The following is a 27,270-nucleotide window of genomic DNA, read 5'->3' as shown; positions in this document are numbered from 1 at the left end:
TAGCTCCCAGGATGCACTTGGGTCCACTCTCCCTATAACCCCACCCCCAAGCCAGAGGCACCTCAGTTTGTAAGTAGCCAAAGGCCGAAGGAGGAGAAAAAAAGAGAGAGAAAACTGGAACACTCGATAACCATACTCACAGAAATGGGAGACGGAAAACCGGTGACCAGCCACACAGCCCATTTGAAGCCAGGTGCGTCAGGGCGGGCGCCCTGTGGACCCTATGGACTTCGTAGAAACAGAGATAACAAAGGTAAGTTCTTACCATATCTCTTGTTTTCTACTTCAGGGTCCATAGGGGGTCCACAGGGTTGACCTTGGGGATGTCCCAAAGCAGTTCAACCAAGGGAGGGGACGCTCCTGTGCTGAGAGGAGAATCCGCCGCCAAAAAGGAAGCATCCGGAGAGGCAAAGGAAACCAATGCCTAGAACCTTAAAAAGGTGTGGGCAGAAGACCACGTGGCCATCTAGCAAGGCAAAACAGCCAAGGCGCCACAGCGAGCCACCCACGAGGATTACATGGCCCGAGAAAAAACAAGCATCAACAACAGAAAGGCCTACCCATGGGTAGGCCCCTGAAGAAGACATACGAGGCCGTCCAGCCAACATTTGGCCATAGGCCGGCCATCCTTTCCTGTTAAAACCAGAAATCTCAGACCACCAATAAGGAGTCCGATTTCCGTCAGGAACTTGAACGGATCACATAAATCCACAGAGGCCGGACCACAGTCAATGAGGCCACACCAGCCGATAAGACCGGGGACTGAATGGCCTCACCATAAGTTCCAGAATAATATGGAACCTAAAAATCACTAAGAAGAAACACAGGGTGAGAGCAACTCACACCCTGACAAGATGCCCTCCAGAAGAGGGAGCCACATGAGAACGCTCCCAATTCCGACACTCACCTGGGTGATATAAACTCCCTGAGAGAAAGAGAGAAAGCCAAAAGCAATAGACCATGTAATGGCAATCACAACCAGCGGTTCCATTAACTTTCCCCGGAGTCAACGAAGAACCACTACTAACTCCCAAGGAGTCCCTAGGGAGGACAAATGGAGGCATAATCCAGAAAACACTCCAAAGGATGAACTGGATACCAGAGCGGAGCAATTCCATATCTTAATCATACTGACAGTGTAGAGATCCGCACTGTCAGGAAGGCCAGGCCGAGGGTGAAACCCAAGCCAGCCGGAAGGAATGCCAGAATATCTGGAAATCCTGGACACCAGAGGATCATATCGACAGGTATAATACCATAAGAATTATGGCTGCCACAGTTTGTGGTAGGTCCCAGCAAAAACTGATCCATGTGCTCTAATCATTCCAACGATGACAAAGCCAGGGAAGCCGTAAGACCACTGTAGGGACGCAGTCAAAGACAAACGACCCAGGTCCAAGACAAACCCCAGGACCCTGAGACAACAGGTCTGGGCAGTGAAGCATCAGGAATGGAGTATCGATGGAGAGACTCCGAAAAACCAAGTACCCCTGACATCTGGGGCAATCAGGAGCCACCAGCAGGAAAGCATCTCCGTCTCGATTGAAACACTTCCCTCGAGGAAGAATGGACACCGGAGAACACAGGTATGCAAATTGGAAGAACTACTTCACCGACAAAGAGTCACTGAAGGTTGCTTCAGAATCCCCAGAGTTGGACTGTAACACCATAGTGTGATAGAGTCAGAAGGCCATGAGGGTCACCTCAGGAGGACCCCCCCCCCTGCTCACCAGGAGATTAAACCTCTCTTGGGGAAGAGACTAGTCCCCTGGATGCACGTCGTGACGGCTGAGGACTCCCGCTTACCAATGGAGAGCACCTGAAATGAACACTGTCGAGATGGTCGGGAGGAGACCCTCAGACAATGTCCGAATGTATGACATACCTGACATTGCCACCCAACGAACAGTATTGCTAAAAAGGAAGCCACTGTTCTGACCCTGTCGGACTGAACTTTTTCAGGTTCACCGGGAAACAAGGGTTATGCCAGAGTGAAGGCCCAAGACAGGCTAAAGTTCCAACCAGTTAATTGACAGGGTGGAATCGACAGACATCCAACTGCACTGAAATGGATGCAAACCAGACACTGTCCTTAGCAAAGAATACCCTGGACGAGATGGCCATAGTCACCCGAAAAGGGACCGACTTGCCTCCGGGGAAAGCATCATCGTTTGAACAGTGATCAGACAGAAATAACTTGTTCCATCTGGAGATAAGCCAATTATGGAAAGGCCTGGAATGGAACTAAGCCCATTCCACCCTTCCAAAGGCAGACACTGAATAGTGGACCATGCATCCCAGAGTGTAAAGACATATGTCGACTGCGCAGACATCCATGTACTCCTAATGGAAGAGTGGAGATGCCGTCTTATGCCAGAAGAATTCTCAGATTCTGAGAATCCAGCAGGGCTCCTAGGTGAAGAATACCCAGAGAGGGATGCAGGGAGGACTTTTTCCCCATTGATTAAACGTCTGCAGTCAACCCCCCTGTCAGTCAGTCAGACCCGGCTGTAAAGTACCCCGGTGATCCTGCTAAGAGCAGGAGGCCATCCAGGTACAGGAGCATTGGTATATACTGAACAGAAGAACTGTCAGAAAATCCAAAACGCTGGTAAACCCCTGTGGGGCTGAGAGCAGTCCCAACAGGCAGAGCCCGAAAAATCGTAAGTGCTGTGATACAGCAAACCTCAGTCCATGCTGAGGTAAGGTCTCTGTAAGTACCCGTAGGCACGCGTCCTGTATATCCAGTGATACCATAAAGTCCCCAGGTTCCAAACATAGTATGATGGAGCATAGGGATTGCTTCCTGAGCCCAGGTAGCTTTAGGAACTGGTTTGGGGAATTGAGACAGAGAATAGGCCAAAGAGGACCATTCAGCCACCGCACCAGAAAGAAAGCAGAACAACCAGTCCCTCGCTGAGAAAGTGGGGATGGCCCAATTAGCTCCGCTTACCGCAACAACTGTATAGCTTTCTGGATTTGTAAGGCCCTGTTCCGAATAAGGGCCTGCGTACCATCACATGGAAATAGGCCGCCTGAGCAAAGAGAGTGCGTACCCTCCTACCCACGTAGCCGCGGCAACTAGACACTAGTACCGGGCAAACTGAGAAATCGCCATCTCCCAGTGGTAGGCCTGTCTCGTCAGGCTGACGATATATCCGTAGGTTCAGAAGCAGGATCGGCTGGCAGTCCAGGTCTGCTCGGAACTGGATATGTCGGCCCTTGTAAAGGCCGACAGTCTATGAAGAAACAGACCTTTAGGCTGACCCAGAGGACAAAAAGACTTAATAGTCTGAGGCCCCGTAGTGAGCATAGCTGACGGCGGGAAATTTGTACTGCCACTGTCAAGGTCAGGACCCAACAAGATATACCCTATAGATGGTATCTGCACCTCTGCATTCCCAGAGCGCAGCCATAGGGTATTACGGAGGATACCGTCGCAGCCGGAACTCTGAAAATTAGGAGCTGGTATCCAATATAGGCATGTCCACCTATGACAACTGCATATATTACGTGAGCAACCAAATACATTTGAACCCCAGACGTGTTGGAGGGGAAAAAACATTACAAATGCATCAGCTCAGTATGCAATAGTATTAACCAACCATGCTATCGCCATGGTAGGATGGGTAACAACCCCTGAAAGCGAGTATACTGATTTCAGGCAGAGTTACCACCTACGGATCAGAAGAATCCGACCACGCAGGAATGGGATGCGTAGTAACGTCTGTAATCCGACGAGTAACACGCCCATCCACCCCAGGAGGGGCTCATGATGACCCTCAGGGAATTTGGGACAGGAGACCAAACACTGTTGTAATACCTCATATCTGGCAACAGCCAGAGTCCCGCCATGCGATCCACCCGCTAGTCAGCAACAGGGACCCAAAAGGCACGTAATACTGAGGGTGTATGATACAGGTGCAGAATGGACCTGCTACCAGCCCTAAAACAGGGATAATAATACTTGAGATAGGCTTCCCCCCGTGTAAGAGGGAAAGAGTCCAAAACAGTATCCAGTTCACGGTAGAGCCAAGTGGGAAGTAAGCACAGGGCGTCAACCACGCCAATTTGCGTTTCATAGAAAAACGACATCCACCCAGGGTGGCTGTTGTGGTAATCCCTGCAAGGGGCATGACAGACTATTGTGGCACCAGGGGGAATTCATATACTCGAAAAACCCCTGTAGGGAGCGGTAGTCTGTGTCACAGGCGAAGAGTGCAAGAAACTGCGAGATACCCTGAGATGAAAAAGGGCAGTATGGTGAAGTAACCCCAAGTGAGGTACAACAATGGGGCCCGCCCGGCGATCCGCAATTAAGAGGATCCCGAGAAAACAAACCGCCCAAGGGGGTCGTGAAAGGGGCCGGCACCCGATGACGCCACATACAGAACCCTTTAAGAGTTAAATCCTCCGCACTAACACCTGCAGCACATGGCTTGCAGGATAGTAAAAATGGGTGCAGTATAACGCTCTATCTCCTGGTCAGACATATCTGACCAAGCCTTGTGATCAAGCAGCGCTATACTGGTCCTGACTGAAACTAAAAATTAGCTGCAGGGACCCATTTTCAGCGTATGCAACACACAGTTCCACTCAAAATATGGCAACGGGCAGCACGCAACAGTATGTGACAAACCTCACAAATATTAACAAGTATATAAATGTGAGGTCTCAGAACCACCCCAAGTACAGCTGTATTAGGGCAGATAAGGAAAGGGATAGATATACACTGACAGGTGAGAGAATAAAGTACAGTCAGCACTAGCATAAGTCACATACAATGCAGATATACACATATATACATAAACATGTCATATAATATACTGCACTATTACACTGCATGCAACTTACCCAGATTCAGTGTCTGGGAAGGCTACAGCGCTGTGTACACTGACCTGATGGTGAGGTACGCAGGGGGACAGGACCAACTGCCATCTCCAGAGATTTCTGCTGCACCACAGAGAAAATGGCCGCTGGAGACCTCAGAAGAAGCGTGGCCCGCGGAGGAAGCAGCTCAGCGACGCCAGACTATAGATACTGAAAGGCGCGCTGAACTGAGGGGAGGAGCCGCTGTAACAGGGAAGGCTGTCTCCCCTGGCCGGCTATTAACCCCCGGGACGCCGGCTCCCTGCACCGAACACTAAGTCCCTGGTGGTCTAGTGGACACACGGGGTATGGGGGGCCCGCCGCCACTGCCGGCGCCTCCGGTCTGTCCCCAGAGACCGGAGGCACAGGACTGCATTTCAAATGCGCGGATCACTGCAAGCGGTGACCCGCGCCTTACCTGCTCCCCGTGGATCCGGCAGCAGTCCTGGGCGCCCGCAGAGTCCGGCTAGTACAGACTCTGGGGTCCCGCTGAGATCCCCAGATCTGTACTGGCGTCTCAGCGCCAGCGGGGTGACGGAGCGGCAGCTTAGACGTCCTATGGACAGTCTGACGCTGCCGCTCTGAAGAATCCAAAGGAAAAATAAAAAACTCTGTCCTTTAGAAAAAATAAAGCTTAGGGGCTGCTAATCAGCTCCCCACTGCACTAAACGGTGACCCGATTCCGGCCGGGCACCAACTTAAACTGAGGTGCCTCTGGCTTGGGGGTGGGGTTATAGGGAGAGTGGACCCAAGTGCATCCTGGGAGCTAAAAGCTTTAACTGCGTGGTGCCCGGATTTGGTTCCCAACCTATACCCCAAGGTCAACCCTGTGGACCCCCTATGGACCCTGAAGTAGAAAATGTGCTGAGCATGAGATGATCAGGTCACAGCAAAAACAGATTGTGGGACCCATTTGGATTCTGAAGCATAGGTTGTGTACCTCTTATTTAACACCTCACTTTATCAACCCAAGAGGTATACACAGAGTTTACAGCAACTTGCTTCAATTGAAAGAAACAAATACATGTAAATCATACTGTGGCAATCACTTATCTTCAGACCCAGCTAAAACAAATGCTTAAAAAAATAATAAGTTTAATATTATCATCATCTTTTATTGGTGTATGTTGTTGACAGTTATCATGTCGACATGAGAATGTCAACATGGCTGTGGTGTAGTGGTGACTTACCTGATCCGGCGGCTCCATGTGATGATGACTCTAGGGGGATATACAGATGAGTCAAAGTTCATTGTGGCTGATTGCGCCTCAAACTTGCTCGCGCATCGTGCTATGCGCCACGATATGCTATGGCGCATCCCCGACCGCGGGAGTGAGTCTCTATTCAATCCTATGGAGACGCAAATGCGCGTTTCCGATCGCGGGAGTGCGTCTCCCATTTATTCCTATAGAGACGCAAATGAGCGTCTCCGATCGCGGAAGTCCTTCCCATGCCACGCATGGCACGATTTGCTGCGCTACAGGCAAGGATGTAGCTGGGCATATCTGTAGCAGCGCTTCTGCTGGTGAGTATATTCCTAACCTCTATCGCTCCCCTTGTGCTCATCTCTAACCCTCCCTTCCCGTAGCCTAAGGCTGGGTACACACTAGGTGACCCGTAAATGCGACGACTGATGGTACCACGGCACGATATATCGGGCGGGCGGTACATACTGCACAACCCAGTGAACGACCACCCGATATATTGTTCATCTGGGCCACTCAGCTTCCTGTGGTCGGCACCTGGGTAGCTCCATCGAACAACCCAGATGACGGCGCACAGGAGTGCGCATAGTGCATACACACTAGACCACAGGTTCTCAAACTCGGTCTTCAGGACCCCAAACAGTGCATGTTTTCCAGGTCTCCTCACAGAATCAAAAGTGAAATAGTTAGCTCCACCTGTGGATCTTTTACAATGTGTCAATGACTAATGAATACACCTGTGCACCTGCTGGGTGACCTGGAAAACATGAACTGTTTGGGGTCCTGAGGACCGAGTTTGAGAACCTCTGTACTAGACGGTGCGGACAATGGTCCAATTCGGCATATCGTCTGAGAAATCGTCTATCTAGTGCAGAGGTTTCCAATCGTGGTCCTCAAGGCTCCCCAACAGTGCAGGTTTTAGTGATATCTATGGTTGAGCACAGGTGACTTAATTAGTACATCTGTCAATTTGATTTAACCACCTGTGCTCACCCATGAATCTCTCTAAAAACCAGAACTGTTGGGGAGCCTTGAGGACCACGTTTGGGAACCTCTGCTCTAGCGTGTACCCATCCTCAGCCTAACCCTCAGCTGATGATTTGTGTAGAATGTCAACAGGTTTTGCAGGAAATCAAGCATGAAATGAACACATGAACTGATAACTCACCAAATCCGTTACTCCAGCAAAAGCAAAAATTCCAAGTGCAATGTTAAAATCCTCCCCAACAACAAGGTAGCCCAAAACGGGTGAAAGCCCAATCCTGGTCATAGACAGGAAATTTGGTATTGTCCATGGGTTTTCATACTGCAAAACACAACAGGAGAAACAGATTGAGTGCATTATCTTTAATTCATAATCCTCTCACAGTTCAGCAGCCAGAGGCCGTGTGGCAGGGGGCCTGGTGTTACATTATGAGAGGCAAGGTCAGATTTTTAAGGGATCATTTGACAGAGGTCAGGCCTAGGGGAGGGAGAAATAGCCCACTCATGTTTCGGCATTCCCATGTGCAAGACACAAGAGTGTTAAGAAAATGTTTGAGATTAGAGCACCATTTAGGCAGAAAGAGGTTTACTCCAAGAGGTATATTTACTAAAGTGCAGGTATATAGACACAGCAACCAAGCAGATTCTACTTAACATTTATCCAACACCTAATCTAGAAGAAAATAGCTAGGATCTGATTGGCTGCTAATGCCAGCACCTCTTCTAAAAACCCAGCACTTTAGTAAATATACCCTCAATATTCTTCCAAAAGCTATATCTGCCCTGGGGAAAGAACAAACTGAACATCTAGGAACTAATTATATATATCCCCGATGCTTCACTATCTACAGTCACTATATTCACACCACAGAACAGCTCCCCGCAACCATCTCCTGATATGATATATGCTGCTGAGAGGATCCTGATCATTTGGTTGGCTACAGGATGTTCTTACCTGTCCATCTCAAATCTGAGATAAATAACAAAAAAGATACTATGTCCTTCATTGCACCTTTCAAAGGAATTCTTAAAATTAGCTTGCTCAAGAAATTAGTTTCAATCTGCAATTGTACAACTCCTACATTTCTAAAAACATATTTATACTATAGCCTATTTATCTATTTGGCTAAAAAAAAAATAAGATTCTAGCATGCCGACCTGAAGAAAATAAGGTACAGTATTTTAACTGTTCTGAATAATTGTTTTATCCCGTCGGGATATCGTACCCAACTCATAGAGGACAGGTGCAGTAAAGTGGATTAATATAATGAGAGTTAAGCTGGCCACACATCTAAAGGCCCCCATACATCAGCAATTGATTGCAGCAATCGTGCAATTTGCAATCGATTGTGTATAAAAAGGTTTCCTTTTTGCAGTCGAGTGCAGATTTGCCACAATCGATTGAAAAAGGGAAAGATTCTTATACACAATCGATTGCAAATTGCTGCAATCAATCTCTGATGTATGGGGGCCTTTAGACTTTGAATACAGATGTGATTGAAATATTAGCAATGAGTTATTACACATGGTAATATGTACACATTATCATATAGGAGAGGTGCAGTCATATGTACACATTATAGCAGTGTTTCCAACATCGGTCCTGAAGGCACACTCACAGTCCAGGTTTTAGTGATATCCATGTTTGAGCGCAGATGGTTAAATCAAAATATCTGAGGTACTAATTAAGACACCTGTGCTCAGGTATGGCTATCCTCAAAACCTGGACTGAATGTGCCTTGAGGACCGTGGTTTGGAACCCCTGCATTATAGTATAGGACAGGTACAGTAAAGTGTATTAGTTTAATGAGTTATAGCTTGTAAGATGTGACTGATAATATATTAGCAATGAGTTATTACACTTGGTATAATGGAAGGTGAGGTCAGGTATATTAGTAGTATAATGGGATTAATAGCTGTATTACAGATGTGACTGGTATTATACATAAGTACTAAATTAGTACACATGGTATATGTCATATGTGCATTAGTATAATGGGAGTTATAGTTGGTATTACAGATGTGACTGCTAACAGTAGTACATGGTATAATGGCTGATTACAGGTGCACTGAGGTGTATATTAGTATAAGGAGAGTTATAGCTGGCATTATACAGTAGTACATGGTATAATGGCTGATTACAGGTGCACGGAGGTGTATATTAGTATAATGGGAGTTATAGCTGGTATTATACAGTAGTACATGGTATAATGGCTGATTACAGGTGCACTGAGGTGTATATTAGTATAATGGGAGTTATAGCTGGTATTATACAGTAGTACATGGTATAATGGCTGATTACAGGTGCACGGAGGTGTATATTAGTATAATGGGAGTTATAGCTGGTATTATACAGTAGCACATGGTATAATGGCGGATTACAGGTGTACTGAGGTGTACATTAGTATAATGGGAATTATAGCTGGTATTACAGATGTGACTTGTATTATACAGTAGTACATGGTATAATGGCTGATTACAGGTGCACTGAGGTGTATTATAGGAGTTATAGCTGGTATTATACAGTAGTACATGGTATAATGGCTATTATATTAGGTGTATATTAGTATTATGGGAGTCCTCACCAGTGCAGAGAGCGGCCGGTTAGCGGGACTGACCTCTCCCTGCCCCGTACTGCAGGGGTCACCGGCCTTATCGGACCAGAGCCGGCCCCTCCCGCAGCAGATCCCGGCCACGGGGCTCAGGAGCTGCGTGTGGCCGGGGCGGCGGTGCTGTAAGCGGGCCAGGTGAGTGCCGGGCTCCGGGCGCCCTCCCGTAGGCCCGGGGACGTCCCGGACACTCAGCACGGATGTCTCCTGCGCATGGCGGCCCCAGGCGTCAGCGGCGAGATTGCGTCCTCTCAGCAGCCTGCGGGCCGGACAGCAGCTCTGGGCATGGAGGGGGGAGCGGCCCAGCAACAGCGCCAGCAGCACCGACATAGCGATCCAGAGGCCCGGGCTCAGCGCTCCCCGTATTCCCCGCTCACATTGCTGTATTCGCGACACATCAGCCGCGGCTGCCTTACGGCATCATTAACCCTCACAGGCCTGCCCTGGCATCCCCATGATGTGTGTACATACCCATGTATATATTATTTTCTTTTCATTTTAACCAGGATGTTCGGCAATCATAGTATTAATAATGCAAATTTGCCCAGGTACTTTCCTAAAAAGGGAACAGAGATATTATACTCCAAAGTTAATTGTTTCAGCACAGGTGGCTGCAATCATAAATTAAGTGGGATGTTTATGAGCAGAGCATTTTGTACCTGATGGAAGGGTCATGTTGGAAGGTATGTATGCATGGGTGTAACTACTATAGGTGCAAGGGGATCGGTATCGGCGATTCAAATCCTGACGCCGTAAGACCGGCAACCAAAGATCCCGATAGGTAAGTATTTTAACTATTACTAACCCTAACCACCCCCATAAGTCCCTAGCCCCCCCCTTCCCCGCTGCCTAAACCTAAGTTTCCGGGGGGGCAGCTGTCCACGCCCGGCTTACCTTCGTTGGTATGCCGGGATCCCGGCGTAGGTAAAATTACAGGGGTAAGGAGTGCAGCTGCTATGGTAACCTTGTCAAAATTGCATGCGTTCTATACATTTTTCACTATTGGGTCCTTACAATCTTTTTCTATGGGGCCCACACATTAAAGCACACAAGGCATACACTAGGAGGTATTTACATAAAGTCTGCTCTGTGTAGGAACAGATCTCATTTCACAATCACACTTTTATCCCAAATCATATTTTTGATAAATGCTAAAATCTTATATATAAAATTCATTGGTCTGTTTGTCTGTCCGGTTATGCATTCAGACACCCCTGCACCGATTGGGTTGAAACCAATGTACGCTGGGCAGAACTTTGACCCGGGGGACCTCGTTCTGGGCATTTGGATGAAAACTTCACAGAAGGGTGGCAATTGGTCTGGGATGCCTAATTTATACCCCTTTCACACTGTTATTGCACGTGAACGCACAGCAACCAGGGTTACTGTGCAGTGTGAAAGAGCCAGGTTGAAATAACCCGGGTAAAGAGCAGGGTTGAACACCTGTTCAACCCAGCTCGCGGTGCAGTGTAAACGGGTAACCCGGGTCGCTGCATAGGAAGAGCCGGCACCAAGCGCCGGCTCAGCATGTGATGGCGGTGACATAATCGACCCGGCAATTGAAAGGGGTCTCAGCCAGGTCGCACCCGGGATGGATCCGTGTACAAAATCCCGGGTTCAACCCGGCATTGCTTTGTGAAAGTGGTATTAATAACTTGAAGATTAGGTCCCGGTTGGACCTCCCGTTGGTGTACGCTGGGCAGAACTTTGACCCGGGGAGCCTGTTCTGGGCCTTCCACTGTATGGATATGGATGAAAACTTCACAGAGGGGTGACAATTGGTCTGGGATCTAACTTAATAAAATGAAGATTCAAACCTGGGCAATGCTGGGTACTTCAGCTAGTATTACATATGGATCTAGCTGTTGTACTGATCATACTAGACTGACAAATTGCCTCAGTATCAGATCTTATTTAAATTGGTAGAATCATTGTTGGCATGCTTGAAAATGTTGCAAGAGGACCTTAAGCTGGGTACACACTAGACGATATAATGGACGATTTGTCGTTTTGAGCCGAATTGGAATGACATATCGTGCACATTGTCTAGTTTGTACGTACTTTTGTGAGCTCCCGTGTGTCGTTCCCTGCATCTCTCCTGCTGTACTGCACAGCAGATGAGAAGATAACTTTAATGATTTTGAGCAAATCGTGAAGTGTGTACGCCCAACCGGACGACCAGGCGATATGTCGTTAAGATCTGGGCTCTGAAGACATCAGCTCAGCCACTCCCGTAACTTCAATTTTCTCTTCCTGCAGTCGGCTTGTCACGTGCGGTTTTCCAGAAATAGTTAAGATGGTGTTTCAAATGCAAACAATATATTGTTAATAATCAAACGATGCAAGTTATAGCGTTCCGAGGATTGCAGTGTGTATGCACTATATAATTTGTGTTGGGGATGAAGGGAAATCGGAACGCTCATCGTGTCGTTTGCACATTGTCTAGGGTCTACCCAGCTTTAGAAGGGTCATATCAAATTTCAAACTGTGATAACAGGCTCAAGTGACTCTGGACATGATCTGGCCAAATAGGCAGGGTTCATCATTATGTGGTCAGCTTTGTATATATCAATCAAATTGCAGCTTGTTTCTAGTGGTCTTTCAAAATCAAAGCTATAGACATTGAGGATTCTACAATAAAATAATACATAGTATGTTGGTTGGGGTACATGATAGGATCATGGTGACGTAAGTATTGTTCATAACCTATAAGTCTAGAACTCTTACTGAAGACAGAAATGGCATTGTGAGGAAACATGAGCTGTAAGGTGATAAATATGGATGATAAGTGCTGGTGTCCCCAAAGGTTCTGTTCTTGGGCCTCTTCATTTCTCCCTATACAGTTCCTCCCTTTGTGAGCTCATCAACTCTTTTGTCCTCCATTACAGTCTCTGCACTTATAATAACCAACTCTACCTCGCCTCTCCTGATCTCTCGTGTCTCCAGCTGTCTTTCTGCTATTTCCTCCTGGATGTCTCAGAGCTTTCTTACTCATGTCTAACTGAGCTTCTTGTATTTCTACCTTCCACAGTCCCTTTATCCCTATTTCTCATTATTTGTTGACAACATAGCACTCTCTTCTGTCCCACAATTTATCCTCAACTCATCCCTCTTTCACTCCCCACATTCATGTCTGCTCCCATTCACGTAGCTTCCGCCTTTGTAACATTGCCAGGATAAGACTCTCTCTCTCACCCTGGATGCCCTCATACACTCACTGGTCATCTCTGGACTGGACTATTGCAACTTCCTACTGGAAATCACGCCCCCATTCAGTCTCTCCAAAGCCAGTCCAGCTTTCCTCCTGCTACCTCTTTTGGCCCCTGAGCACTGACTCACTTCTGTCACCCATGTTTGACTACTCCTCCCCTATAGATTGTAAGCTCTCACGATCAGGGCCCACTTGCCTTGTGTACGCTTCCTTTGCCATCATCTCCTCCCTCTTGGTATTCTTTCTGCAATCAGCAGCTATGAACCTGTCTGCCTCGCACGACTGGGGTATAGATTTAGGCAGCAATTACTTTTTAACATATATATATAACGAGATATGGTAAGAACTTACCTTTGTTATCTCTGTTTCTACGAAGTCCATAGGGTCCACAGGGTTGACCTTGGGGTATAGCTGGATCTGGATCCACGGGCACCACGCAGTTAAAGCTTTGCTGCTCCCAGGATGCACTTGGGTCCGTCCTCCTCTATACCCCGCCCCGGCCACAGGCACCTCAGTTGGTAAGCAGCTAAGGCCGGAGGAGGAGACTAAACAGAGAGAAGGAAGACTGGAACACACAAGAAACCATACTCACAGAAATGGGAGACGGAAAACCGGTGACCAGCCACACAGCCCATTTGAAGCCAGGTGCGTCAGGGCGGGCGCCCTGTGGACCCTATGGACTTCGTAGAAACAGAGATAACAAAGGTAAGTTCTTACCATATCTCTTGTTTTCTACTTCAGGGTCCATAGGGGGTCCACAGGGTTGACCTTGGGGATGTCCCAAAGCAGTTCAACTAAGGGCGGGGACGCTCCTGTGCTGAAAGGAGTACCCGGCGCCCAAAGGATGCATCCTGAGAGGCGAAGGTGTCAAACGCATAAAACCTCAAAAACGTCTGAATTGAAGACCAAGTAGCCGCCTTACACAGCTGAACAGCGGAGGCGCCACGTCTAGCAGCCCAAGAGGGACCCACAGAACGAGTGGAATGAGCCTTAACAGAGGCTGGCACAGGTAAACCCTCCTGCGCATAAGCCTCACAAATAACTGAACGAAGCCAACGGGCTAACGTTTGCTTGTTGGCAGGCCAACCCCTCTTGTGAAAACCGAAGAGGACAAACAAAGAATCCGACTTCCTAACCGAAGCAGTCCGGTCCACATAGATTCTAAGTGCCCGGACCACATCCAAGGAAGCCTCACCAGCAGAAAGATCAGGTGACTGAAAAGCTGGCACAACAAGTTCCTGATTAATGTGGAACTTTGAAACCACTTTGGGCAAAAACTCAGGACGCGTGCGGAGCACTGCCCTGTCCTGGTGAAAAATCAGAAAAGGAGGGCGACAGGAAAGCGCCCCCAATTCTGAAACCCTCCTGGCCGAAGCAATTGCCAGGAGAAAAATGGTCTTAAACGTCAGCCACTTGAGCTCCACCGACTCAAGCGGCTCAAAAGGAGGACCCTGCAAGACCCTCAGTACCACCGTCAAGTCCCACAGAGCCACCGGAGGCACGAAGGGAGGCTGGATCCTGAGAACACCTTGGAAAAAGGTGTAAACATCTGGCCGTGTAGCAATCCGTCGCTGAAACCACACGGACAAAGCAGACACATGAACCTTCAGAGAGGCCAGGCGTAAGCCGAGGTCCAAACCCGATTGAAGAAATTCCAAGATTCTGGAAACCCGGAACACCTGCGGATCATAGTTTCTGGATTCCCACCATTGAAAATAAGTGCGCCACACCCTGTGGTAAATCCGCGCGGAGGCAGGCTTGCGTGCCCTAAGCATGGTACCAATCACTGAACTGGAGAAACCCCTAGACCTCAAGACGGCTGTCTCAAGAGCCACGCCGTCAAAGACAGCCGACCCAGATCCGGGTAAAGGCAGGGCCCCTGAGACAACAGGTCCCGACGCTGAGGAAGAAGGTACGGAGCGTCGATGGAGAGGCACCTCAGATCGGAGTACCAAGGACGTCTGGGCCACGCCGGAGCCACCAGCACGAGCGTGCCGCCGTCCTGCTTGAATTTCCGCAGAACCCGAGGAAGTAAGGATATCGGAGGAAACAGATACGCCAGGTGAAACGTCCATTTCACCGACAGAGCGTCTACCAGACAGGCGCCTGCGTCTCTTGTCCTTGACCCGTAAACGGGCAACTTGTGATTGTGACGGGAGGCCATCAAGTCCAGCTCCGGCAGCCCCCACCTGTCCACGAGTAGCTGAAACACCTCTGGGTGAAGCGACCATTCCCCGGGATGCACATCGTGACGGCTGAGGAAGTCCGCCTCCCAATTGAGGACTCCGGGAATGAAGACTGCCGAGATCGCTGGAACGTGACACTCCGCCCAAGCAAGAATGCGAGACACCTCCGACATTGCTGCCCGACTGCGAGTTCCCCCTTGGTGGTTGATGTACGCCACCGTGGTGGCGTTGTCGGACTGCACCTGAACCGCCCTTCCGTGAATAGCGGGGCCGGACGACTGCAGGGCCCTGTACACAGCCCGCAGTTCCAGGATGTTGATGGGGAGAAGTGCTTCTTCCGCGGACCAACGACCCTGAAGCGATAATGAGCCGGTCACTGCCCCCCAACCCCGAAGACTGGCATCCGTCGTGAGCAGGACCCAGTCCGGGATCCAAAAGGGGCGCCCCTCGACCAGATGCACCGTCTGAAGCCACCAAGCCAAAGACTGCCGAACCTCCGCGGACAACACCAGCATCTGAGAGCGGATCCGGTGAGGTAACCCGTTCCATTCCGATAGAATCAGCCCCTGCAGGGGCCGGGAATGGAACTGGGCAAATTCCACCATGTCGAATGTCGACACCATGGACCCCAGAACTCTCATAGCTGAATGGACCGACAGGCGGCAACTGCTCAGGCAACTGTGTATCCGCAGCTGCAGGGAGGAGACCTTCTCTGGAGTCAGGAAAATCAGCTGCTGACGAGAATCCAGCAGGGCTCCCAAATGAACCATCCGCTGTGATGGAATCAGGGAGGACTTCTTCCAGTTTATCAACCACCCGTGTGCTTGAAGACAAGCAATGGTCAGGTGGAGATGTCAAAGAAGCACCTCCGGGGAGCTCGCCAGCAGCAGAAGATCGTCCAGGTACGGCAACAGACGTAGACCCTGACCCCGAAGGTGGGCAGCCATAACCGCCATCACCTTGGTGAACACCCTCGGAGCCGTGGAAAGGCCAAAAGGCAACGCCCGAAATTGGTAGTGATGGTTCAGGATAGCAAACCTCAGATACCGTGCTATGGGCACATGGAGATAGGCGTCCTGGATATCGAGGGAGACCATATAATCCCCGGGTTCCATCGCCAGAATGATGGAACGTAACGTTTCCATCCTGAACCTGGGAACTCTGAGGTATCTGTTCAGAGACTTCAAATTCAGGATAGGGCGATGAGAACCATTGGGTTTCTGTACCAGAAACAGAGTAGAATAGTACCCCGTCCCGCGCTGAGACTGCGGAACGGGAACAATGACCCCTGCTTGTAGCAAGGATTCTATAGCTACCTGAATCTGACCAGCTTTGGTCTTGTCCAGAGAAGGACTCGTACAGAAAAACTGGTGGGGCGGCCTGAACCAAAAAGACAGGGCGTACCCCTGAGAGACTACTTCTCGAACCCAGGCATCCGTGGTGGTATTGTGCCAACACTGGGCGAATTGGAGAAGTCGGCCTCCCACTCTGGGGTCCCCCAGAGAGAGGCCCGTCCCATCAGGCAGCAGGCTTATCCTCCTGCTTGGAAGAAGGGCGCCGAGCACTCCATGCCTGCTTCTTGGGCTTGGGTGCGGCCTTGGTCGCCGAATGTCTCGGGAAGGACTGGCCCTTGGCCTTACCCTGAACCCGAAAGGACCGAAAGGCAGAGCTCCTCACTTTAGCCGGCGCAGAGGCCGAAGGGAGAAAAGCCGACTTGGACTTAGCCAAAGTATCCACTATTCTGTCCAAATCCGGACCAAATAGTAAATCACCATTAAAAGGCAAGGCCTCCAGACCCTTTTTTGAATCTGCATCAGCCCTCCAGGACCTCAGCCACAGGGAGCGCCGAGCAGATACCGCTGCAGCCGACACCCTAGAAGTGAGCAGGCTGGCATCCAAAGACGCTTCCCCAATATAGGAAGCTGCATCCCGCATCTGTCCCACTAACGCTCTCTGGATATCCGGAGCCTCATCAGGAAAGGTATCCTCCAAGGCATTGGCCCATGCCTCAATGGCTTTAGCCACCCAGGAGATAGCCATGGACGGGCGAGCCACCGCCCCGGAAAGAGAATAAATGGACTTTAAACAAGTCTCCACCTTCCTGTCCGTGGGATCCTTCAAAGAGGAGATAGACGGCAATGGCAACGTCGCGCTTTTGATCAAGCGGGTAACGTGGGAATCCACCGCCGGCGGAGTTTCCCATTTCCTGCAATGAGCTTCAGGAAAAGGATAGTTCGCCGCCAACCTCTTCTGTGGATGGAACCTCTTACTAGGTAATTGCCAGGCCGCCGCCATATGATCCGATAATTGATCAGACAGGGGGAACACAGTTGAGGTCACCTTGGCCTTTTTAAAATTAGGAAACTTCGACCTAGGAGCCGGCGCATCATCCTCAACATGTAGGATAGCCCGCACCGCCCTAACTAAGGCTGGAACATTAATGGAGGACTTAGCTTCCACCTCCTGCCCCATGACATCAGAGTCAGAGTCCTCATGGATTTCTCCATCATCTGAGGACACTTCCGAGTCCGACAACTGCGCAGCTAGTGAACTCACAACCGGACGTTTAGACACCCTTGGTGGCACATCACCTTGCAACATAGACTGAAACGCCGAGGATGAAGCCGCCAGACTCTGTACGGAGCTGGATAGAACATCCACCCAAGGCGGAGGAGCCGTCGGAGCAACACTCTGCAAAGGCACTACAGACTGACACGTCCCTGGGGAAGACTGCACATACACAGGCAGTCCCGAGTAAGGACCCACAGTCTGGGCCCCGGGGGAAGACCGCAACATTTGTGGAACCCTCGGGGAATGGGGGATGGTGGGCTGCGGTAACGCCCTAGAAGGGACCGCTGATGGGACCGATAACCGGTCCGCAATAGACGCCAGCACCTGTGAAAACATCGCCCAAGGAGGGTCCTGTGATACAGGGGGGTTGGAGGGGCCCGGTACCAGCTGGCACCGCCCACACAGACCATCCTGAGATAAGTCCTCCCCATCAACTCCAGCAGCACAGCGTCTGCAGGAAAATAGCACAGGAGCCACAGAGCGCTCAGTCTCCTCATCCGACATGATACCGTAAATACACAAGAAATAGGTATCACCAGAGGAATTACGGTTTTAACACCCGCGCACTCACCAGTATGCGAAACAACAGCCCAGATATGGTACTGTGTAGCACACAACAGTATGTGACTGACCCCACAAATACGTGTTTTATATATGTGAGGGTCTCAGAAAAACGCCCTTCCCCCACACACCTGCCGGGCCGTAGGAGAAGGAAAGGGATAGTTATAAGCTGACAGTAAGGAGAATAAGTCACAGACAGGCAGCACTAGCAATAGTCACATACAATGCAGAAAAGTTATACTCACTGCACCTTCCGCTACAATCAACCGCCCAGATTCAGTGTCTGGGAGGGCTATAGCGCTGTGTACACTGTCCTTTAGCAGGGGAGAGGTACACAGGGGGACCGGTCCACTTGATACCGCCTGGGAGTCTGCGATGTGCCAGTAAAGATGGCCGCCGGAGACCTCAGAGGAGGAGTGGCCGTAAGATAAGAGCAGCTCAGCGACGCCAGACTGCTTGTTGAAAGGCGCGCTGAGCTGAGGGGAGGAGCCGCTAGACAGGGAAGGCTGCCTCCCCTGGCTAGCAATTAACCCCCGGGTTGCCGGTCCCGCTACCAGCCTGATACCCTGGTGGTCTAGCGGACACGCGGGGTATTCCTCAATTGAGGGGGAGCCCGCCGCCGCCGCTAGCGCCTCCGGTCTGTCCCCAGAGACCGGAGGCTCCTGACTGCATTGAAGTATCCGCGGGCCGCCGCACGCGGCGACCCGCGGCTTACCTGATCCCCGTCGCGTCCGGCAGCAGTCAAGGGAGTCCCCAGAGCCCGGCTAGTACAGGCTCTGGGGTCCCGCCGCGATCCCCAGAGCTGTACTGGCGTCGCGGCGCCAGCGGGGAGAAGGAGCGGCAGCGTGGACGTCCTAAAGGACAGTCTGATGCTGCCGCTCTAAAAGTGTAAAAAAAGAAGAAAAAAATAAAAAATTTCTCTTTTAAAATAAAGCTTAGGGGCTGCTCCTGCAGCCCCACTGCGACAGGGTGACCCGACTCCGGCCGGGCACCAACTAAAACTGAGGTGCCTGTGGCCGGGGCGGGGTATAGAGGAGGACGGACCCAAGTGCATCCTGGGAGCAGCAAAGCTTTAACTGCGTGGTGCCCGTGGATCCAGATCCAGCTATACCCCAAGGTCAACCCTGTGGACCCCCTATGGACCCTGAAGTAGAAATATTATTATTTTTTTGTCTGTAATGTACTTTTGTATTGCTTTATGTTCTGCTTGTTGTTTACTTGTTTATGTGCTTTGGAAGGTGCTGCAAATTCCAGGTGGTGCCCTATAAAGAAGGGATGATGACAGGGTTACATAAAAATCGGATTTAAAAAAAATAATCAAAAATGGATTTGATTTAAATCAAATTTTTTTGGATTTAAATAGGATTTTTTTATTAAAATATTTTTTTAAGTAAACATTTTTACATTTTAAATCAGTTTTGATTTTTTTTTAAATCCAATTTTATGCAACCCTGGAGGATGATGATGATGATAATAATAATGGATTTGATCATTGACCAGACTAACTTTTATGATTTTACTCTACATCATTTTCTTTTGGTTCCATATATTAAATCAACTTAGTTTTACATCCATTAGTGAAAGGAAATAAAAAACATTTCCAAAATAACTACCGATACCTATGTCTATTGTAGGACAATTAACTGTTTTCACATGCAGATCCTAAATACAAATAAATATATATTATTATATTTTCGTACAGAAGTGAATGTTGTTCTCCTGATGATAATAATGTGTTCTTTGCAAGTGGATTTTTTTTCCTCACCCATTAAAAAATGTTCATGCTATTTACAACAAAAAAACAGACATTTTATTTATAATTTAATTTACATATTAAAGCAGATCCAACAACATAAATTACAGGACAGCAGCTAAAACGGTTGTAAGTCCATTTTAATCAAGTGACCATTACCTATAGGACCTGAGACTCCCCCACCTGGGACAGAAGTACTTTTATCTGTTTTAAGACTGTGAGAGGCGTAAATTTCATCCAGGTAAGTTCTTTTCGTGCTTATGATGTCAGAATTTGTACACTCGTTATTGGGGCAGATTAATGGAGAGAATGTGCCAAACAACAGTCGCTAATGCGGTCAATAAAAGCACTTTCATTTTGAAAGCTGGGAAGGCACTTAGAAAATATACCATTTTACACTGTAATGTAACCTATAGGTTCACCATTGTACAGAAGTACCATTTGTCCTACAACATTGTTTGCAGAATAAAATACACAAGGATGACTGTTAACAAAATGACATTAACAATATATTAACACACACACATACATATACAGTCCAATTACTAAGCACACGTGGTGGTGCTCAAAGGGTTTTAAAGTATATAAAAGATTCTTTATATGGTACTTCCAAGCATCATTACTATAAATCCAATTACTTCACCCCATCAAAAGTGAACGTTGCATTGGGACTCCGGCCCCCTTTCCTCAGGACCAAAAGAGTTGCAGTTGTAACAGGACAAAGTGTGAAGCCCCCCGTTGGCACTGCAACTATATTGGTCCTGAAATGTTGACTGAAACGCTTTTAATGGGGTGAAGTATTTATTTATATTAATGCTGCTTGGAAGTACCATATTTATATGATCACTATAAAGAATCTTTTGTATATTTTAAAAACCCTTTGAGTACCGCCGCATGTGTTCTTAGGAATAATTGGACTACATAATTAATTATTTACAGAAGGCACCGAGGTGGCTGCATTTATTCTAGTTCCGGTCTGAAGTTTGTATGTACAGTATATATACACAGTACATACAGTAAGCAAGCAAATATAGCGTTACAAACATATCACTCCAGCCTAAATCTGTAGATCAGCAGCAGAACAATGAATACATTCAGAAGTTTTTATTTACAGACATATTCAGAAACACGACATTGCAGCCAAGTAGTTCGTATTTAAATTCCAATTGAACAAAGCAAAGCAAAAACATATAAAATAATCCTACATCGTTTGGAGTTGATACACTTTGGGTCCTTTCTTTAAAAGATAACCTTGGTCGTTCAGTGAGCCCACAAAACTTTCAAAGTCAGAAACCTGATAAAAAAAATAAAAAAAAGTATGACAGCAGTATCATTCTGCCAGGCATTTCATATCACAGCCCTCCTGCAGCACATTAATCATTTGTCGTGTGGGGGATCCACTTCTCTTTTCACTCTCTACACCTGGGTCTACTGCCATCCCCCTCCTCCCACTATGGCAATACGTCATATGAACGCCTGCTTTCCCTAATGTAAACACAGAAGTGGATGGGTCACAGCCTCCTATAAAATGAGATCACTCATCTCCTGCTGCTTGGAAAATCCTGATGATCCAATTGGACGTAGACTGTGCTATTCCTGCTCACTTCCAAATTACGGACATTTAGCTGGAATCTGTAGTAGTGCCCATTGGTTTTGCACTTTTTTATTTCCTGCCCATCTTGGTGGTGATCAATAGCTTTGCTTCCCATTTTGCATTATTGTTTCAGGATTACCTACTTCAATATGTAATTCTGGGAACATGATGGGCACAAAGATCACCATTGCTGGACTATACATACAAGAAGAAGCTACTGTACCTGTATGTGCACTTCCTTTGCAATCTGCCGAAGCTGTTGATACTCAAACAGGTTATTGTAGGTTCTTTCTGCAATTGTGTTAAGAGCAGAAACAAATTTTTTCGCTTGCGATCGATTACTCATCCCTGAACCGTGCTGAGATCTATTGAAATCCAGATTCCCAAACTCATCGGAGTATGTTCCAAGCATGCTGGGGACAATAAGAAAGCCAGTGTTGGTTTACAGGCCTGTCACCACCATCTATTAACAACTTTGCTACACAGTCTATGGTTATAGCTTAAAGCAGAGGTTCCCAAACTCCCCCATTACAGTCCAGGTTTTAAGGATATCCATGCTTGAGTCCAGATGGTTAACTCAAATTGAGATACTAATTAAGTCACCTGTGCTCAAGCATGGATATCCTTAAAACGTGGACTGTAATGAAGTTTGGGAACCTCTGGCTTAAAGAATTAAATAAATGGTCTGTATACTGTACATGGGTGGATTTGATCTAAGTGCGAGTTCAAAGGAAACACATGTAAGGTGATGGATCCATAGAATCATTGATCACTGTTAAAAAAAAAAAAGTTGAACTTTTTCTGATTGCACATTCTTTAGAAATGTGCACATTCTTTAATAGAAGATGCAAGTAGAAGGATATGTTTCTTTTAAAGAGAAAATATATATATCCTTTCATACAAGAATCCTGGAAAGCTGTCATTTCACATTGATCTGATCTCTCTGCTAGATATTAACCTCTTGAAATAGCCCCAACCTATTACCCTGGCCTCCAAAGCCTGTAGAATTTTTAAAATAGGAGAGGGTTGGACACTGGGTGTTGTCACAGCGGATATTCGGCGGCTGCATCCTTAATCTCCAGCTTTGTCCATTTACAAATTCTCCTGGCGAATACTCCGTGCAGGTGGACTTCGGTGGAGGGTTCCCGCAAATGGAGGGATCCACACTGAGGAGACCTGCGATTCTACTAGTTGGGATTATATCTACAATTTTGGCTAGGGCTACACCACTGGTCTAAATCACATCAGATGCACAAAAAAATACTACCTGCTACATTGGCTGCACTCGCCTTTACACCCTGAGAAGTAATTACAGAGAATCAGATCTCAGTGAGGACAGCTATTACATATCGACTCCCTAGGCATATCTATAATGGGTGCAAGGTGTGCAGTGTCCTGATGGTCCTCCCTATATAGTGTGCTGGCGGCGCCAACTTTCAAGTGATATCTCCGGAAAGATGCCAACACGCAGTGAAAGCAATGACGGACACTGCGCCAGAGCCTTTGCTGTCCTCTATGCCATCTTCTCCAATATCACTGGGAAGATGGCGCCAGCTGCAGAGGATAGGGAGGGGGCTCCAGTGGGCATTTATTTTTATTGTTCTTTAGAAGCCTAAAGAGACAGCAAGATGAAAAAATAACCTACAATAAAAAATAAAATAAGATAAACTGTCGAATCGTGGAATGATAAAGGTCAATAGAGGCAGTCACCTGTATTTCATTATTTGTACAACATCTTCAGCGTCTTCTTTTGTGGCCTCCTCTCTTAGCTCTAGTCTGGCTCGGGCCTAGTTAAAAATACAATAGACTTAAATGAATGGAAAAAAAAAAAAGTATACTAATTTGAATTGACCTACGTAATTATACATTTATTACACAAGACACAGAACAGTCACGATGTGTGTTTAAAAGGTAAAACATATTTCACACTCTACAACATCCCTCCCAACTGTCCCGCATTCAGCCGGACAGTCCTGTTTTTCTGGGACTGTCCCGCAGTGGGGGGGGAAGTTGGGGAAAGCATCTATTCACAGCATGGGGTGAAGCCCGTGGGCAGCCCAGCATCTCGGAGATGCTGGGCACGCCCCTTAGTGATGTAAAACGGGGGCGTGCCATCAGGCCATGCCCCCCCTCCGGCGCTCGGAAGTCCCTCCTCTCCAATTACAAATGTTGGGAGGTATGCTACAGTAACATATCATTTTTGGTTTAGTTAATATTTCTCTCATCTTGTTGAATACATATATAATTGTGGTAATAAAAGATAAGGGAGGAAGAAACTGGCAAATAATGCACAGTGTACTCCAAGTATAGATCTGTGCTGGAAGGGCCTGCATCTCACAAGTGCACCACAAAATACACTTACAAAAAAAATGTGTGGAGTAAGGGGTATATTTACGGTGCGGGTTTTTAGAAATGGAGATGTTGCCGATTGCAACCAATCAGATTCTACTTTATCTAGAACGTTCTAGAAGATAATAGCTAGAATATGATTGGTTGTTATGGGCAATATCTCCACTTCTAAAAACCTGCACTTTAGTTAATATACTCCTAAATCAGAGTTTCCCAACCTCTGCCATTACAGTCCAGGTTTTAATGCTATCTAGGCTTGAGTCCAGATGGTTAAATCACATTGACTGAGGTACTAATTAAGTCACCTGTGCTTAAGCATGGATATCATTAAAACCTGCACTAGAGTTTGGGAACCTCTGGACTAAATAATTAACATCTTTATAATAGGAACAATAGCAATTTCATTTCTACTTAAAATGTTAAAAGACAAATAATAAAATGTCATCACAGCAGCGTACGCATGTGAAATCTAACACGCACAGCGCAAGCCCTCTACTGTGACTCTCCTGCACTCTTTGACCCTGAACATTCCGCCACTGTGATTCTCACCACTGCTACGCTCCCCTGGGGTTACCCTCAAGTCACCTACCCTTACGCTGGCGCCAGCGGGACATGCAACGGCTAGTCAAAATATGACAGAATAGATGAGAGAACGAGCCGTGAGTGCGGGAAGTGAGTGGTGGGGGAAGACAGCGAGATGCACAGGCGGCCAAGGTGGGTTTAAGTGCAGAACAAAGTAAACTGTGCCCGGCTACACCAATGTCCTGGAGGTTGACTCAGTCTCCATAATAAATAACACAGCGGGACAACCCCTCCCACCCACCTCTTCATTTAAGCCTATTAGCACTCTTAATCCCTCTGCTGTTGTTACCATCTCTACTGCCCACTTAGTGCCAACCTCTTTGTCTCCCCCTTCCCTATAGGATGTAAGTTCTCGTAGGCCCGTTTCCCTTGTTACCACTGCTGTACGCCTGTCTCAGCAGCTCGTGCTTCTGGACCCTGGTCCACATCACCGGGGTGCTAATTATAATTGATGCTCAGGACCTCATTCAGAGTCGGTCGTTGCGGCCGCACGGTCGTAAGGGAAAAGGGGCTGGATATGCAAATGATGCACTCGCAAGTTGCGTCCTTAAGATGGGATCGTTAGCTGGCCGACCAAGGGGAGGATGCGGCCGTAAGACAAAAAAATACGCCCCCTTCTCGTACGCATTACACGTCATCTCCGGCATATAAGGATTGATTGAGACCATCGGAACTGGTCGTAGAGCTTACGATTGACCATACCCTCTCTTAAGCACTATGATCATGTCAGTGTAAAAACCACCCATGTCACGTGTGCCATGACACTACTTTGTTAATTATGCACTCCCATAAAACGCCGTTCGCATAATTAGGCACGCCTGCGTTCGGATCTCCACTCCCCCGTTTTCAAGCACATTCCCCTGTTACCACCCACAAACGCCTCATCCTGTCACTCAAACTACCGACCTGGCTGTGTTCAAGGAGAGAGAAATTTCTGATCGTAGCAGCTAGTTTGCGCACGCACATTGCAAACTTTACGCATGCGCAGTTTAGCGAACAACGGTGGCGTACGACCAAGCGGCCGCAACGACCGACTCTGAATGAGGTCCTCAGTCTCTTGTCAATAGCTGGGTCTGCAATTCTATGTTCTATTTATACTTAGTTGTCAACTGATCATTGTATCATTTTGTTTTGTGTGTAATTTGTATTATTTGTGGTTTTCGGTGCATTACTTAATACTGTTCGATGTGTTCTCTGTTCACCATCTATGCACATTGCTGCAGAATATTTAATGTTACACTGTGCTAATGGCCTTTAAGATGGCATTATTCTGGTACTAATAGATCCTCTGTGTATAATTCACAGCTATAATTCATTTTCCACAGACCCAGTGGATTAGCAATTACAAATAAGGAGTGCCAATTGCTTCCTAGCAGGTTATTCATTAACAGATTCCCTTGTTTAGGAAGCAATACTTTGTGCCTGTTGGACCCAGACCTCTAATTCAGCAGCTTGTTTGTGTACCTCTGTTAGTCGGATTAAAGACTCCAGCTGCCTGGTAGTTATAGGAGTACTGTCTATGCCCTGCTTCTGTTTTCTGAGTTCCAGGTAGAACTTCTGGAGGACCTGAGCGGCATCTAGAGACAGCTGCGGCTGGGCATACTGGCGGGCATATGCTATGTACTTTCGTAACAGCTGGTGCGGTATGGCATCAAAATGTTCCCCTGGTCGGATCTATAATATATCAAAGCTGTTATTAGATCAACATCATAGCAATATATGCAAAGGAAGGGCACAAGTAACAGATCAGAAGAGAAAACAATCTATACAGTACTGCACTATTTCATGTGATTAAATAGCTAAAAAATATAAATGAAATAATACCTTTAATCTGTCCCTTAAAGGCCTCTCAGATGGCACCTCTAGGATAGAGGTGTTGGAGTCCTGAGTGTCTGAACGAGTAACATTTGCGCTACGTACAATTTCCTTTGACCCAGCCCTCATGGCCATCACATGCTCCGAAAGCAAATGATCATGGTCTTCATTTGGCGTATCCAGCAGGATGAAGACCAAGTCAAATCTTGAAAGTAAGGCACTTCCCATTCTGGAAGGCAAAACAATTAATATTTTGTTGATTGCAGTGTATCAATGTGCAATGACTAAGTTTTATTTTATCCACAAAACTTTGCTTCTGACTAATGGAAGGTTTGTCCTTTGCCGATAGCCTACTCAATATTGCATTCTGTAATTGGAGGTCCAAAGCACCTGTACAACCAGCCTGTGCTGTCCGACCCTCTACCCATTAACAGTCAATGTTTATTCATGTATATTTCTGCAAGCCAAGTGGCGGTTTCCTTAGAGCTAGTTTTTCCAAGACAGCCTCTCTCTTCCTATACATTGCACATCCCCTGATAACAGAGTTATAAGCACCTGATGAATGCAGCAGTTAAATTGATAAAACAATTCTTTTGTGCACTTAACCTAAATTTAAGAGGTATTGTGCAGGGGAGGGGATTTATCCTTACAGAGCATTATTCTTATTTTACGTGCCCAGCTTGTGCGCCCTCAACCTCATGGTAGCAGTATCCCCCAGACTGAATGAAGAAGAAAACTATTTATACAGTTACAAACCAAAAAACTATATTTTCACATCACTACGAATGTTCTGGATTTAAAGCTTGTGCTTTCCCCTTTTCTATCCAGCACCACTTAACTTTAACCACTAGATGTCACTCTTGCCATGTTATGTACCACAAGCAGTCAGTGAAGACGGCATAATAATCAATATTTATTACCAGTTATTTATATAGCGCGCACATATTCTGCAGCGCTTTACAGAGAATATCTGGCCATTCA

The 27,270-nt window shown here is 47.4% G+C and overlaps 1 protein-coding gene across 3 annotated transcripts in view; it reads right to left on the bottom strand.

Annotated features, from left to right (window-relative positions):
* MCM8 (minichromosome maintenance 8 homologous recombination repair factor) overlaps nt 1-27,270 on the bottom strand; it is an 83,244-nt gene that overhangs the window by 23,732 nt on the left and 32,242 nt on the right. Inside the window, exons 15-19 of one of the 3 annotated variants that reach the window (XM_088478034.1) lie at nt 26,299-26,518; nt 25,939-26,148; nt 23,254-23,330; nt 21,767-21,956; nt 7,243-7,380 (exon numbers count right to left, since the gene is read on the bottom strand). In XM_088478034.1, the coding sequence (XP_088334160.1) occupies nt 7,243-7,380; nt 21,767-21,956; nt 23,254-23,330; nt 25,939-26,148; nt 26,299-26,518 (835 nt within the window). Of the gene's footprint in view, nt 1-7,242; nt 7,381-9,643; nt 10,126-20,000; nt 21,244-21,766; nt 21,957-23,253; nt 23,331-25,938; nt 26,149-26,298; nt 26,519-27,270 lie in introns of those variants that run through there. The other 2 variants (XM_088478032.1, XM_088478033.1) reach the window with 2 other exon arrangements.

This window comes from Taudactylus pleione, unplaced genomic scaffold (assembly GCF_031769625.1).
Source record: "Taudactylus pleione unplaced genomic scaffold, aTauple2 ptg000206l, whole genome shotgun sequence".
Taxonomy (NCBI): domain Eukaryota; kingdom Metazoa; phylum Chordata; class Amphibia; order Anura; family Myobatrachidae; genus Taudactylus; species Taudactylus pleione.
Note: the sequence above shows the minus strand (reverse complement) of the source record. Positions and strands in the feature narration are given on the sequence as shown.